Genomic DNA, 17,341 nt, shown 5'->3' with positions numbered 1-17,341 from the left:
AAACTGTTAACAAGGAAACTGAATGGTGACTTTCCTCATACAGAAAGTCTCGAGTTGTCTTACATGTTATAATCTGTAGTGGAACAAAATCAGTAGATTTAAATTAAATTTGCAAAACCCTAAGGGAGAGTTATGGGACTATTACTGTTTAGTGTCTACATCAATTGTCTGATGGATAACGTCAGAAGCTACACGATGAGACATTCGCAGGGAATGTTCTGGTCTATTGGAAAGTTGATACGTCTCAAGACTCTAGTGAAATGCACGTAGCAGAAGTATCCACCACAAACTGTATAGTGTCTTACATAGTACATATGTAGAGGTTATTGAATGGAAGTGCAGGGAAGCTCGTATGATACACAATTGAGGAGCCTTTTTTCAAAACTCTATACATGCAAAACATTTCAAAACTGAGTTAGGTGTGGTGATGGCATAATGTTGTGCTTTTACATCAACCCCTGAACCAAGTTTTAGCAAAATCAACCCCTTAAACAAGTTTTAGTAATAGTCAACTACTGCTGTGTATATGAACACTCTAAATAATAAGGTAATCGTAAAACACCATATACAAATTCTTATAGTTATAGCAAAAGATGACAAATGCAATATAATTACTCTCTCATGTCTCGGCTCTCTTTCCGCAGCAAGCAGATAATAATAATGGAGTATACTTGTTGCTGTAAGCAATGGTACTCATTGTTGTAATATTATTTACTGGGAGGAACAGTGTTGCAGTCAGACTTCATTGTCATTGGAACACCCACAGCTTCCTTTTAAACAAATATTCACTGACACTCACATGTAGATCTACAAGGAAATATTGCAAGCAGAAGCAGGATGGATGATGATTCCTGTGATTCTGAAAATGGCATAAAGGTCAAAGAATGTACCGATGGGAGAAAATCCCAATTCAAGAACAGCTTACATCGACCTGAATGCAAAGTAAGAAGTGTAAAAATGAACCTATCATAAAATGCAACTATGGACTTAAGGCTTCACATTAAAAAGCTACAGGAACAAAAAAATGCAAAGCTGCTGAACTCTGATAAGATTTTTCCACTTTCATCATCACTTGACATTAAATAAAATACATCAAGATAAGTTCTTTTAAATTAACCTCAGTGCAGAGTAGTGGTCACCCAGAAAGCAAAAAGGAAGAAAACAGTACAATACAGTATACCATTAGAAAAAGGAATGGTGGACTGGCGCCTGTTTGTGCCAACATTTTCCTAGGAGTATCTGGCATGACAGAAGACGGGTTATCCTATCTAGCAAGCTGGTTCTATGAAAGATGGAGGTTACCAAAGGAGTCAACAGAACAGGAAAGGATCATAAGGAGCTAACTATTGACATTAAAAATGATAAAATGATACAAAAAATATAAATGGGGGGGGGGGGGGGGAGAGAGAGAGAGAGAGAGAGAGAGAGAGAGAGAGAGAGAGAGAGAGAGAGAGAGAGCGCATGGAAGGGGGACGTCTATGAGAGGTTATTTGCCTTCAGATCTCATAGTCAATATAATGTTCAGGAAATTCTGTGAAGAAAGAAAAAAAATTTGAACTGAAACAATGTTTCTTATCAAAATACCAGCAAATATTTTACAAATACTTCAATCTAACATTCAGAACAGCCCATACGATACCTGCTCCACTTGCCTGCAGAGTAGAAATGAAGTATAAGCTTGACACAGATTACATGAAGTTTGTGCAAAGTGGTTTTATGATATTGTAGTGTCTATATAATATCAGTATAAATTCTAGAGACACTTGGCTCTCCACTGTCTCGAACACCCGAATTTTAATGATAAGGGTGACAGAGCCTTTTTACTACACCACACATCTGTGTGTGCAGGAAGGACAGATGTCACGAGGAGCCAGGAGCTGTGTCAGACAAGTGGCCCCGACAAGTGGTTACAAGCAGCACCCTAGAAGTTATATCAAAAAGTCAAAGAGTATTTGGATAATGTTCCATGGTGTGTGGTGTCATGAGGATTGTTACAGAGACAGATGAAGCGTGTGTTATATAGAGACTTTCACTCTATGTCTTAGCTCTGCATGAAGCAGAACATACGTAACTGTATGAATGTTTTGTAGATTCTGACATACATCTTGGAACCAGTTGGCTTGCTGGAGTTTGTACAGAATAATTGTTACTTTGGGATGAGAGTCGAAAATATATTGTTGTTGAACTGACAAGAGCCTACAAGTAAATAATTTATTTCAAGAATATAGAGCTGGTTAATAATATTCCCCTTAACCTGATACAGTCTTTGGAGATGAATTAAACAGTGAGAGCAACATAGCTGATAACCCAAAGAAGAGGATCGGCTGCACGCACAATGTGTTAAGTCAACTGGTAGAGACGGGTGAGTCGTGCAACCCAACACCGCACTGTCTCTTGTCATCCAGGAAAGCGTTAAAAGTATAAAGAAGGAAGATAATCCTACTGTCATTAAGATTTGCTTTGACATGCAACAAAACCAGCCTATTCCTAAAATTAGTAGTCAGTGAGGTTTTCTGTGCTAGACAAGTATGGTTATTCAAACGTGCATCATGATTCATACTAAGGAGCAAAAAAGGGAAGACATCATTTTCTACACCTGGTTGGAGACAGAATCTTCAAGATGATACCACCAAATTGCTTTGGCTTTGCTGAAGTTACTTTCTGACTTCCATAAAGAACAACCAGATGATGGCACCAATTCTAAACATCTACGAGGGCCGTTCAGAAAGTAACCTCCAGTTGATTTAAAAAAATACACCAAGTTAAATAAAAATATTTTAATATATACATCTTACAACTACATCTTTGCACTATTTTTCTACATAGTCTCCATAGCGATTGAGGCACTTATCGTATCTCTCCACAAGCTTTGAAATTCCTTCTGCATAAAAATCACCCGCTTGTGCCTGGAGCCAGCCTGTGACCGCATCTTTGAGCTCTTCGTCGTCATCAAACCGCTCAAGAGAGTCTTAGAAATCTGTGGAAAACCAGTAGACAATTCCGACATTGAGAAACGTCGATTTTCACGAACTTTTGCATCAACTGTCTGAACGAGTTTGTCAGTCACCAATGATGGTCTACCACTCCTCTCTTCATCATGAACGTTTTCTCGTCCACTTTAAATAAACGTACCCACTCACGGACAACTCCTTCACTCATAACTCTTGGTCCGTACACGGCACAAAGCTCACGATGAATAGCTGCTGCAGAACATCCTTTGGCTGTAAAAAACCTTATGACAACACGCACTTCACATTTGGCGGGGTTTTCTATTGCAGCACACATTTCAAACTGCCACAAAAACTAAACTAGCGTAGGTACGACGTTCACTCGACCACGGCTTGATGCCGACTGACCTGTTGAGTGCGTGAACGCACAGATGGCGTCGCTACTCCCCCCACAACCCGCACTGTGACCAATCGGAGGTTACTTTCTGAACCGCCCTCTTATTCTCAGATTCCTGCAGCAGCCAAAATAAAAAAACGTTGATATGACGGTGATGCTCACCACATTCTTGGAAAAAGAGCACAAAATTCAATAATATTAGCCACTTCTTCCCAGTTAGTGTCCATAGCTACATGCCTCCAGACCAGGTGTTGGTAGAATGATATGTCATACAGAAAAAAAAGAAAGCATCTTGTCTCCTAAAGAATATTACGATATTTTAGAAAAACATGATACTCTCAAACTTCTAAACACAGACTGGAGTGTTAAATATCTAAAAGACAGTGCTCAGAAACTACTAAAATCAAAGCTACTATTCAAAATGAACAGCCAGCATGTCATCTCATACAAGAAAACAAAGGAAATTGTTAATGTGTCAGTAAGTGATACATACTCTGCAGATCCAATACAAGTTGACAATCTGAGACGAAAGAAACCATACCACCAAATAGTACGAACATCCACTCTTTTACCAACACAAAATAAAGTAAGCAAAGGAAAGAAGAAAAATGTTTCGGTCTTGCTGAAGTCTTCTGAAATTCCAGAGTGTGCAAAGGAGTTTTACACATGTCCTAGACGAATACTGTGCAGATGTATGAGGATAAACTTTACAATAACAATGTGATTGCAAAATTCAATACTTTTTGCGTTATTAATTTTATACTTCATGAAGTATTGACAATATAAGCTAAACAATTATGATAAAACAGTTATCACTGTCATTACAATATTCTGTATAGGAAAGGTGCTACTCACCATATAGCAGAAATGCTGAGTCGCAGATAGGCACAACAAAAAGACTGTCACAAGTACAGCTTTCGGCCAGTAAGGTCTGCATCAAAATTAGATATCACACACACACACACACACACACACACACACACACACTCACTGCAGTCGTGTGTGTGATGCGTTTGCGTGTGCGCAATTTTTTTTTATGAAGGCCTTACTGTCCAAAAGCTTTATTTGTGACAGTATTTTTGTTGTGCCTATCTGTGACTCAGCATCTCCACTATATGGTGAGCAGCAACTTTCCTTTTCATTATATTATTGCATTCCATACTGGTTTTTCCATTGTTTATCACCGCTATTATTGTATTATGCCACTGTATTTCCATTATTATTGTTTGTGCTCTCAATAAAGTCGAAAACTATAAAGTAAAAAATGCTGTATACAATAACATGTGCAAAATTATGTATTTTACAACAATGCAGGCATATAATAAACACTACAGACATAAAAATATTAACTGTGGAAAAACATGTGGAATTAAATGAGGCAATGTAAATGATACCAGCAATAATTATAAGCATTTATTGACTTTTGAAAAAGACTGGAAAAATCACATCTTAATACACTGTTGTAAAAATTAAATTTTAACATGTTTCATTACAACATTTTACTAATGTAAGTGAGATCTACTAGTCTTTGAAAATTCAAGTGCTCAAATATTAAACCTAGGTGAAAACAGAAAAACTCATTTTATGGAAAACTGTATCTGTTGCATTTATCTAGTTTCGAAAAAACACTCCTCAATTAGTGTAATTAATGTGTGAAATGGAATGTCTAACAGCTAATCCCATCTGCTCCAGTCTCCTACCAAAAACTGAGCCCACGACCATAACTGCTTTCACTGAAAATTTGTTTTACTTGAATCTTACCTGTCATCTAGTGTTTCAGCAAGATCAAGGAATACATATATCACAAAGCGATGTTTGGCAGTTGTGTCCAAAACATCGATTAGGTAAGTCTGGAGCAGTGCTTGGAGAGAGGGAGGAGGATAGAAACCAGATCCACCATCCTGGACCCATAGTTCCTTTAGCTTGAGTGACTTGTCCTGTTCTAGCAACAGGTCAACAAAGAGAGGAACTTCATCCTTCAAGTCAGCCCTCCTGCAACAGCACACAGCTACATTTAGAACAAGCAACATTACATTTCATTTACAGATTCGTAGAGCTTATGAACAGACATACACTGAGGTGACAATCTGCACATATAGAGATGGTGGTAGTATCGCGTACACATGGTACAAAGAGGCAGTGCATTAGCGGAGCTGTCATTTGTACTCACGAGGAAAGATTTCTGACATGATTATGGCCGAAATATGGGAATTAACAGACTATGAAGGTGGAATGGTAGTTCGATACAGACGTACATGACATTCCATTTTAGAAATCATGATGGAATTCAATATTCCAAGATCCACAGTGACAAGAGTACCAAATTTAAGACATTACCTCTCACCTTGGTCAGAGTAGTCACTGTGGCCTTCACTTGATGACTAGGGGCAGTGGCATTTGCATAGATTTGTCAGTGTTAACAAACAAGCAACACTACGTGAAATAAACACAGAAATCAAGTGGGAGGTATGACAAATGTATCCATTAGGACAGTGTGGTAAAATTTGGCATTAATGGGTTATGGCAGCAGATAACCAGTGCAAGTGCCCTTCCTAACAGCATGACATTACCTACAGTACCTCTCCTGGGCTCGTGACCATATCTGTTGGACCACAGACGACTGGAAAACCATGGCCTGAGCAAATGAGTCCCTATTTCAGTTGGTAAGAGCTGATGAAGGGTTCAAGTGTGGCACAGACCCCGTGAAGCCACGGACCCAAGTTGTCAACAAGGGACTGTGCAATCTGGTGCTGGCTACATTGAACCGATCATTGACTGGAGATTGTTATGTTCAGCTACTTGGAGACCACTTGCAGCCATTCATGGACTTCATGTTCGCAAACAATGAGAGAAATTTTATGAAAATGTGTTGCGTCACTGGGCCACAACTGTTGGCGATTGGTTTGATGAAAATTCTGGACAATTCAAGTGAATGATTTGGCCACCCAGATAGCCTGACAAGAATCCCATGAAACACTTATGGGACATATGAGGGCGATTTGAAAAGTTTTCCAAATCAACACAAGAGGTCAGCGTTAGCGCAACGAGTTGTTCATGTGATATTCATTGGACTGTTGCCTGTAGATATTCATTGGACTGTTGCCTGTAAACACGTGCCACATTGGTGCTCTTGAGAGAGAGCTATGGCAGTGATGTGGCTCTGTTGTTCCCAAGTAGTGATTTGTGAAGATGAGAAAAAAAAAGTTTTGGGCAGTGATTAAGTACTTCCTAAAGAGAGGTATGAAAGCAAAGGACATTCATGCTGATTTCCAGAATACACTGGAGGACACTGCTCCTTCATATTCAGCTGTTGTCAAATGGACAAATGAATTTAAATTTGGTCAGGAGAGCTTAGATGATGATCCACGCACTGGTCGGCCAAGATGTGTCACTACCCCAGAAATCATTGCAAAAGTGCACAAAATGGTCATGGAGGATCGCTGATTGAAAGTGTGTGAAATTGCCAGATGTTATCTGAAAGGGTATATCGCATTTTAACTGAAGAATTAGAAATGAAAAAATTATCTGCAAGATGAGGGCCTCGACTCCTGATGCTGGATCAAAAACGCATGAAACTGGACATATCGGAACAATGTTTGGCCCATTTAAGGAGAAACAAACAATATTTTTTGCACCAGTTTGTGACCACAGATGAAACTTGGCTGCACTATTATATCCCCACAGACAAAACAACAGTCAAAGCAGTGGAAATATGCTGATTCTTCGCCACCAAAGAAAGCAAAGACAATTCCTTCGGCGAGAAAAGTCATGGTATCAGTGTTCTGAGATGTGAAGGGGATTCTGTTTGTAGGTTATCTCCCCACTAGGTAAACAATTGCTAGAGAATACTATGATAACCTCCTGGGCAAATTGTAACAAAAGATACGTGAAAAAAAAGATCAGGTTTAACAAGGAAGAAAGTCATCTTCCATGAAGTGCGCCCACACACGTGCCATCTCACCATGGCAAAATTACACGAACTAAGGTATGAATTGTTGCCACACCTGCCTTATTCACCTATGGCTCAGTCAGACTCCCATCTCTTCCCAAAACTAGCAATTTTTCTTAGTGGACAAAGATTCAATTGAAACACAGAATTGATAGCTGGAGTGAGAACTATTTTTCAAGCCTGGAGGAAACTCATTTTCGAGCTGGGACCAAGGCACTGGAACATCGATGGACCAAGTGCACATTAATCTACAAGGAGACTACATTGAAAAATAAAATGTTTCAGTGATGTAAGTACTTTTTTTCTATTCCATTCTGAGAACTTTTCAAACAATCCTCGTAACTGAGAGGTTATGTTTGTGCACAAAGTCCTGCACTGGCAACACTTTCATAACTATGGAGGGCTATAGAGGCAGCATGGCTCAATATTTCTGCAAGAGCCTTGCAACAACTTATTGAGTCCATGCCAGTCTGAATTGCCGCACTACACTGAGCAAAAGGAGGTCCAATATCATATTAGGAGGTATCACAAAGCTTTTGTCATCTCAGTGTATAACAAACATACATTAATCATAACATGGAACATCAAGAAAATGAAAGCAAGCAGATTTACACTTGAGAAATGGTATGGATATATTGCTTTATATTGTTTCCTATTGGATTTTACATGTAACCTCAGTTTCAAAAACATCCTGACATGTTAAGTCTAAGAGCAACAACAACAATATTACAAATTTAGCACAAACTTTTGTTACACGTTTAGGACCACAACTTTAGAAAAGATTTTTATTAACAGCTATATGTGAAGGAAAACAATTGTTGCACTAAAACTTAAATCTACAGATTTTAGCAGCACTTTTAATGAAGTTTCCACAAATACAAATAAAATAGGTACCCCACAACTAAGTCTATAACAAATTCCCACTTCACCTCTCCCTATCAATCAAGAGTAGCAGTTACTCTAAAGTGGCTTTTTTTCATGAAAGATATGTTTCCATGGCTGTTGCTGACCATATCAGAAGTTCTTGGGATTTGGTATTGGGGCATACTTCTGATCTGACACTTTGGGCTTTTCACTAAGGGCTTCCGCAAGAAGACTGAAATGTCTGATCTCAAGAATCTGGAAAGAATGATACAATACCAAAACACAAGACACTTTAAACTTCACAACAGCATCTCCAACCATAGATATGTGGGTACTTGAGGACACAACACAAACAACATGAAGCAAAAAAGGAGGGAAAGGGAAATCTACATTGTTCTTAAATGGTTATGCTGTAATGATATCTTTTTTCCTTATTGAAGCAATGATGAAAATACTGATGGAAGGAAAATTATTCAATTTCTGTTCTGTATTAAATATACGTAACAATATATGAACAACCAAATCTACAAATAACAAATGTTAGTTGTTGACTTCAGAGGATCCATGGATCCATCAAAATATCAAAAGAAAGCAAAGGTTTAGAGAAAATATTCTAAATTCAAACCAGAAAGTTACCTGGAGCATGGGTCAAAGAATGGAAAGATGAACAGGATAAGACAATCACCAAAGTGGTCTGGAAACTTAAAAAGTTATAACTGACAGTGAAGGCAATAAACAACCATTGATGAAGAGCAGTTACAGCATAGGAGCATAAGAGACCAAAATCTACAACAAAACAGAAAGGAAAGACTGAAGTAGTGTAGAAAATATACTGAATAAAACAACAGAAATTCCAATATAAAAAGTATAATATTATGAAAAGAATAGATTGCTACTTACTCTATAGAAGAGATGTTGAGTCGCTGACAGGCACAACAAAAAGACTACTTAACACATAAGCTTTCGGCCAGAACGCCTTCTTCCGAAATAGACAAAACACACATATCCTTTTCATAATATTGTCATTATTCAATCTTAGATTTTCAATTGTTTGAATATATAAAGTGCAGTACTGGTTGGGAAGTAAAAATATGAGACCAAATCTCTTAACACCTCATGAATATGACTATATAAGCTACAGAACTATTGATATAGTATCTATCGTCTACTAAGGCACCTCAGAATCAGAATACTTAATTTGTTCCCACGAATATGAACATCGAAAGTATTTACCGTAAATCTTTTGCAAAGAAGCGGCAAATATTACATATATATAAAAACAAAGATGATGTGACTTACCAAACGAAAGCACTGGCACGTCAATAGACACACAAACAAACACAAACATACACACAAAATTCAAGCTTTCGCAACCAGCGGTTGCCTCATCAGGAAAGAGGGAAGGAGAGGGAAGACGAAAGGATGTGGGTTTTAAGGGAGAGGGTAAGGAGTCATTCCAATCCCGGGAGCGGAAAGACTTACCTTAGGGGCAAAAAGGACACGTATACACTCGAATACACACACATATCCATCCGCACATACACAGACACATGCAGACATTTGTAAAGGCAAAGAGTCTGAGCAGAGATGTCAGCCGAGGCGGAAGTACAAAGGCAAAGATGTTGTTGAAAGACAGGTGAGGTATGAGTGGCGGCAACTTGAAATTAGCGGAGGTTGAGGCCTGGGGGGTAACGAGAAGAGAGGATATACTGAAGGGCAAGTTCCCATCTCCGGAGTTCTGACAGTTTGGTGTTAGTGGGAAGTATCCAGATAACCCGGACAGTGTAACACTGTGCCAAGATGTGCTGGCCGTGCACCAAGGTATGTTTAGCCACAGGGTGCTTCTCATTACCAACAAACACTGTCTGCCTGTGTCCATTCATGCGAAATGGACAGTTTCTTACTGGTCATTCCCACATAGAAAGCTTCACAGTGTAGGCAGGTCAGTTGATAAATCACGTGGGTGATTTCACACGTGGCTCTGCCTTTGATCGTGTACACCTTCCGGGTTACAGGACTGGAGTAGGTGGTGGTGGGAGGGTGCATGGGACAGGTTTTACACCGGGGGCGGTTACAAGGGTAGGAGCCAGAGGGTAGGGAAGGTGGTTTGGGGATTTCATAGGGATGAACTAACAGGTTACGAAGGTTAGGTGGACGGCGGAAAGACACTCTTGGTGGAGTGGGGAGGAGTTCATGAAGGATGGATCTCATTTCAGGGAAGGATTTGAGGAAGTCGTATCCCTGCTGGAGAGCCACATTCAGAGTCTGATCCAGTCCTGGAAAGTATCCTGTCACAAGTGGGGCACTTTTGTGGTTCTTCTGTGGGAGGTTCTGGGTTTGAGGGGATGAGGAAGTGGCTCTGGTTATTTGCTTCTGTACAAGGTCGGGAGGGTAGTTGCGGGATGCGAAAGCTGTTTTCAGGTTGTTGGTGTAATGGTTCAGGGATTCCGGACTGGAGCAGATTCGTTTGCCACGAAGACCTAGGCTGTAGGGAAGGGACCGTTTGATGTGGAATGGGTGGCAGCTGTCATAATGGAGGTACTGTTGTTTGTTGGTGGGTTTGATGTGGGCGGACGTGTGAAGCTGGCCATTGGACAGATGGATGTCAACGTCAAGGAAAGTGGCATGGGATTTGGAGTAGGACCAGGTGAATGTGATGGAACCAAAGGACTTGAGGTTGGAGAGGAAATTCTGGAGTTGTTCTTCACTGTGAATCCAGATCATGAAGATGTCATCAATAAATCTGTACCAAACTTTGGGTTGGCAGGCCTGGGTAACCAAGAAGGCTTCCTCTAAGCGACCCATAAATAGATTGGCGTACGAGGGGGCCATCCTGGTACCCATGGCTGTTCCCTTTAATTGTTGGTATGTCTGGCATTCGAAAGTGAATAAGTTGTGGGTCAGGATGAAGCTGGCTAAGGTAATGAGGAAAGAGGTTTTAGGTAGGGTGGCAGGTGGCAGTGCTCCATCGCAGCGAGGCCCTGGAAGTGCGGAATATTTGTGTATAAGGAAGTGGCATCAATCGTTACAAGGGTGGTTTCCGGGGGTAACAGATTGGGTAAGGATTCCAGGCGTTCGAGAAAGTGGTTGGTGTCTTTGATGAAGGATGGGAGACTGCATGTAATGGGTTGAAGGTTTTGATCTACGTAGGCAGAGATACGTTCTGTGGGGGCTTGATAACCAGCTACAATGGTGCGGCCGGGATGATTTGGTTTGTGAATTTTAGGGAGAAGGTAGGGGTGCGGGGTGTCGATGGGGTCAGGAGGTTGATGGAGTCAGGTGAAAGGTTTTGTAGGGGGCCTAAGGTTCTGAGGATTCCTTGAAGCTCTGCCTGGACATCAGGAATGGGATTACCTTGGCAAACTTTGTATGTAGTGTTGTCTGAAAGCGGACGCAGTCCCTCAGCCACATACTCCAGACGATCAAGTACCACGATCGTGGAACCCTTGTCCGCCGGAAGAATGACGATGGATCGGTCAGCCTTCAGATCACGGATAGCCTGGGCTTCAGCAGTGGTGATGTTGGGAGTAGGATTAAGGTTTTTTAAGAAGGATTGAGAGGCAAGGCTGGAAGTCAGAAATTCCTGGAAGGTTTGGAGAGGGTGATATTGAGGAAGGGGTGGTGGGTCCCGCTGTGACGGAGGACGGAACTGTTCCAGGCAGGGTTCAATTTGGATAGTGTCTTGGGGAGTTGGATCATTAGGAGTAGGATTAGGATCATTTTTCTTCGTGGCAAAGTGATATTTCCAGCAGAGAGTACGAGTGTAGGACAGTAAATCTTTGACGAGGGCTGTTTGGTTGAATCTGGGAGTGGGGCTGAAGGTGAGGCCTTTGGATAGGACAGAGGTTTCGGATTGGGAGAGAGGTTTGGAGGAAAGGTTAACTACTGAATTAGGGTGTTGTGGTTCCAGATTGTGTTGATTCGAATTTTGAGGTTTTGGGGGGAGTGGAGTTGGACTAGGGAGATTGAGTAGATGGGAGAGACTGGGTCTGTGTGCAATGAGAGGAGGTTGAGGTTTGCTGGAAAGGTTGTGAAGGGTGAGTGAGTTGCCTTTCCGGAGGTGGGAAACCAGGAGATTGGATAGTTTTTGAGGTGGAGGGTGGCATGCTGTTCTAATTTGCGGTTGGCCTGAAGGAAGATGCTCTGAACAGCCGGTGAGGATGTGGGAGAGGAAAGATTGAGGACTTTTATTAAGGATAGGAGTTGACGGGTGTGTTCATTGGCTGAGTTGTGTAGGTGAAGGATTAGGTGGGTGAGGGCAATGGATTGTTCAGTTTGAAACTGGTATAGGGACTGATGGAAAGAAGGGTTACAGCCAGAGATGGGAACTTTAAGTGTGAGGCCTTTGGGGGTAATGCCAAATGTCAGACAGGCCTGGGAAAATAAAATATGGGAGCATAATCTGGCTAGGGGGAAGGCATGTTTGCGGAGGGAATGTAAATAAAACTTAATGGGATTGTTGTGGGGATGTTATGAGGGTGATCATTAGAAGGTGGAAAGTGACATGAGGCTGAAACGAAAATGAAAATAATAATATATGGGGAGAGGTAAAGGTGAACTGGAAAGCAACTGGAGATCTGGTGTGGAAAAAGGCAAAAAAGTGTTGGTAAAAGCTGAGCTATGTTTATCCTGTGGTGAACTTGGGTTGGTAAACTACGATGTGCACAAAGGTTAGGTGGTTGTGTTGCCTCCAAAACACGTTAAAGGATGGAGAAATTCGGGAAAATTTCGAAAAAAACTGTGTGCAAATGTATTAAAAGGAGTGGTTTTGTGGTGGCAGATTATGAAAATGAGGCTAACAATTGTCTGACGAAGAAATAATGACGTTAAAACCTGTGGGAAGTGGTTAAAAATGATCAGTGATGTGGGAAAAACGGAAATGGAAATAAAGCGAAAGTTATTAGAACTGGCCAAAATGGTTGTTTAATAGGAGAAAGGAACTGTTTGTGAACCGGAAACGGTGGATTTTATAGCAGTCTTTCCGCTCCCGGGATTGGAATGACTCCTTACCCTCTCCCTTAAAACCCACATCCTTTCGTCTTTCCCTCTCCTTCCCTCTTTCCTGATGAAGCAACCGTTGGTTGTTTTTTGATATATAAAAACAAAGATGATGTGACTTACCAAATGAAAGTGCTGGCAGGTCGACAGACACACAAACATACACACAAAATTCAAGCTTTCGCAACAAACTGTTGCCTCATCAGGAAAGAGGGAAGGAGAGAGAAAGACGAAAGGATGTGCGTTTTAAGGGAGAGGGTAAGGAGTCATTCCAATCCCGGGAGTGGAAAGACTTACCTTAGGGGGAAAAAAGGACGGGTACACATTCGCGCGCGCACACACACACACACACACACACACACACACACACACACACACATCCATCCACACATATACAGACACAAGCAGACATATTTAAATATGTAGGAAAAATATATCTAAAAACAAAGATGATGCGACCCACCAAACGAAAGCGCTGGCAGGTCGACAGACACACAAACAAACACAAACACACACACAATATTCAAGCCCCCGCAACAAACCGTCGCCCCATCAGGAAAGAGGGAAGGAGAGGGAAAGACGAAAGGATGCGGGCCCTAAGGGAGAGGGCAAGGAGTCATTCCAATCCCGGGAGTGGAAAGACCCACCTTAGGGGGAAAAAAGGACGGGTACACATTCGCGCGCACACACACACACACACACACACACACATCCATCCACACATACACAGACACAAGCAGACATATTTAAAGACAAAGAGTTTGGGCAGAGATGTCAATCGAGGCAGAAGTGCAGAGGCAAAGATGTTGTTGAATGACAGGTGAGGTATGAGTGGCGGCAACTTGAAATTAGCGGAGATTGAGTCCTGGTGGATAACAGGAAGAGAGGATATATTGAAGAGCAAGTTCCCATCTCCGGAGTTCGGATAGGTTGGTGTTAGTGGGAAGTATACAGATAACGCGGACGGTGTAACACTGTGCCAAGATGTGCTGGCCGTGCACCAAGGCATGTTTAGCCACAGGGTGATCCTCATTACCAACAAACACTGTCTGCCTGTGTCCATTCATGCGAATGGACAGTTTGTTGCTGGTCATTCCCGCATAGAATGCGTCACAGTGTAGGCAGGTCAGTTGGTAGATCACGTGGGTGCTTTCACACGTGGCTCTGCCTTTGATCGTGTACACCTTCCGGGTTACAGGACTGGAGTAGGTGGTGGTGGGAGGGTGCATGGGACAGGTTTTACACCGGGGGCGGTTACAAGGGTAGGAGCCAGAGGGTAGGGAAGGTGGTTTGGGGATCTCATAGGGATGAACTAACAGGTTACGAAGGTTAGGTGGACGGCGGAAAGACACTCTTGGTGGAGTGGTGAGGATTTCATGAAGGATGGATCTCATTTCAGGGCAGGATTTGAGGAAGTCGTATCCCTGCTGGGGAGCCACATTCAGAATCTGATACAGTCCCGGAAAGTATCCTGTCACAAGTGGGGCACTTTTGTGTTTCTTCTGTGGGAGGTACTGGGTTTGAGAGGATGAGGAAGTAGCTCTGGTTATTTGCTTCTGTACCAGGTCGTTGCCTCTCAATCCTTCTTAAAAAACCTTAATCCTACTCCCAACATCACCACTGCTGAAGCCCAGGCTATCCGTGATCTGAAGGCTGACCGGTCCATCGCCATTCTTCCGGCGGACAAGGGTTCCATGACCGTGGTACTTGATCGTCGGGAGTATGTGGCTGAGGGACTGCGTCAGCTTTCAGACAACACCACATACAAAGTTTGCCAAGGTAATCCCATTCCTGATGTCCAGGCAGAGCTTCAAGGAATCCTCAGAACCTTAGGCCCCCTACAAAACCTTTCACCTGACTCCATCAACCTCCTGACCCCACCGACACCCCGCACCCCTACCTTCTACCTTCTTCCTAAAATTCACAAACCCAATCATCCCGGCCGCCCCATTGTAGCTGGTTACCAAGCCCCCACAGAACGTATCTCTGCCTACGTAGATCAACACCTTCAACCCATTACATGCAGTCTCCCATCCTTCATCAAAGACACCAACCACTTTCTCGAACGCCTGGAGTCCTTACCCAATCCGTTACCACCAGAAACCATCCTTGTAACTATTGATGCCACTTCCTTATACACAAATATCCCACACGTCCAGGGCCTCGCTGCGATGGAGCACTTCCTTTCACGCCGATCACCTGCCACCCTACCTAAAACCCTCTTTCCTCATTACCTTAGCTAGCTTCATCCTGACCCACAACTTCTTCACTTTTGAAGACCAGACATACCAACAGTTAAAGGTAACAGCCATGGGTACCAGGATGGCCCCTTCGTACGCCAGCCAACCTATTCATGGGTCGCTTAGAGGAAGCCTTCTTGGTTACCCAGGCCTGCCAACCCAAAGTTTGGTACAGATTTATTGATGACATCTTCATGATCTGGACTCACAGTGAAGAAGGGCTCCAGAATTTCCTCTCCAATCTCAACTCCTTTGGTTCCATCACATTCACCTGGTCCTACTCCAAATCCCATGCCACTTTCCTTGATGTTGACCTCCACCTGTCCAATGGCCAGCTTCACACGTCCGTCCACATCAAACCCACCAACAAGCAACAGTACCTCCATTACGACAGCTGCCACCCATTCCACGTCAAACGGTCCCTTCCCTACAGACTAAGTCTTCGTGGCAAACGAATCTGCTCCAGTCCGGAATCCCTGAACCATTACACCAACAACCTGACAACAGCTTTCGCATCCCGCAACTACCCTCCCGACCTGGTACAGAAGCAAATAACCAGAGCCACTTCCTCATCCTCTCAAACCCAGAACCTCCCACAGAAGAAACACAAAAGTGCCCCACTTCTGACAGGATACTTTCCGGGACTGGATCAGATTCTGAATGTGGCTCTCCAGCAGGGATACGACTTCATCAAATCCTGCCTTGAAATGAGATCCATCCTTCATGAAATCCTCACCACTCCACCAAGAGTGTCTTTCCGCCGTCCACCTAACCTTCGTAACCTGTTAGTTCATCCCTATGAGATCCCCAAACCACCTTCCCTACCCTCTGGCTCCTACCCTTGTAACCGCCCCCGGTGTAAAACCTGTCCCATGCACCCTCCCACCACCACCTACTGCAGTCCTGTAACCCGGAAGGTGTACACTATCAAAGGCAGAGCCACGTGTGAAAGCACCCACGTGATCTACCAACTGACCTGCCTACACTGTGAAGCTTTCTATGTGGGAATGACCAGCAACAAACTGTCCATTCGCATGAATGGACACAGGCAGACAGTGTTTGTTGGTAATGAGGATCACCCTGTGGCTAAACATGCCTTGGTGCACGGCCAGCACATCTTGGCACAGTGTTACACCGTCCGGGTTATCTGGATACTTCCCACTAACACCAACCTATCTGAACTCCGGAGATGGGAACTTGCTCTTCAATATATCCTCTCTTCCTGTTATCCACCAGGACTCAATCTCCGCTAATTTCAAGTTGCCGCCACTCATACCTCACCTGTCATTCAACAACATCTTTGCCTCTGCACTTCTGCCTCGATTGACATCTCTGCCCAAACTCTTTGTCTTTAAATATGTCTGCTTGTGTCTGTGTATGTGTGGATGGATGTGTGTGTGTGTGCGCGCGAGTGTGCACCCGTCCTTTTTTCCCCCTAAGGTGGGTCTTTCCGCTCCCGGGATTGGAGTGACTCCTTGCCCTCTCCCTTAGGGCCCGCATCCTTTCGTCTTTCCCTCTCCTTCCCTCTTTCCTGATGGGGCGACGGTTTGTTGCGGGGGCTTGAATATTGTGTGTGTGTTTGTGTTTGTTTGCGTGTCTGTCGACCTGCCAGCGCTTTCGTTTGGTGGGTCGCATCATCTTTGTTTTTAGATATATTTTTCCTACATATTTAAATATGTCTGCTTGTGTCTGTATATGTGTGGATGGATATGTGTGTGTGTGTGTGCGCGCGCGAGTGTATACCCGTCCTTTTTTCCCCCTAAGGTAAGTCTTTCCACTCCCAGGACTGGAATGACTCCTTACCCTCTCCCTTAAAACCCACATCCTTTCGTCTTTCTCTCTCCTTCCCTCTTTCCTGATGAGGCAACAGTTTGTTGCGAAAGCTTGAATTTTGTGTGTATGTTTGTGTGTCTGTCGACCTGCCAGCACTTTCATTTGGTAAGTC

At 43.0% G+C, this 17,341-nt stretch overlaps 1 protein-coding gene across 1 annotated transcript in view; it reads right to left on the bottom strand.

Annotated features, from left to right (window-relative positions):
* Positions 1-17,341, bottom strand: part of LOC126253461 (protein ELYS) — a 346,049-nt gene that overhangs the window by 227,795 nt on the left and 100,913 nt on the right. The window contains exon 13 of the mRNA XM_049954815.1: positions 5,107-5,337. Within this exon, the coding sequence (XP_049810772.1) occupies positions 5,107-5,337 (231 nt within the window). The remainder of the gene's footprint in view (positions 1-5,106; positions 5,338-17,341) is intronic.

Source organism: Schistocerca nitens, chromosome 4 (assembly GCF_023898315.1).
Source record: "Schistocerca nitens isolate TAMUIC-IGC-003100 chromosome 4, iqSchNite1.1, whole genome shotgun sequence".
In the NCBI taxonomy this organism is placed as follows: Eukaryota; Metazoa; Arthropoda; class Insecta; order Orthoptera; family Acrididae; genus Schistocerca; species Schistocerca nitens.
The sequence above is the reverse complement of the archived record's forward strand: the minus strand, read 5'-3'. Positions and strand labels throughout refer to the sequence as shown.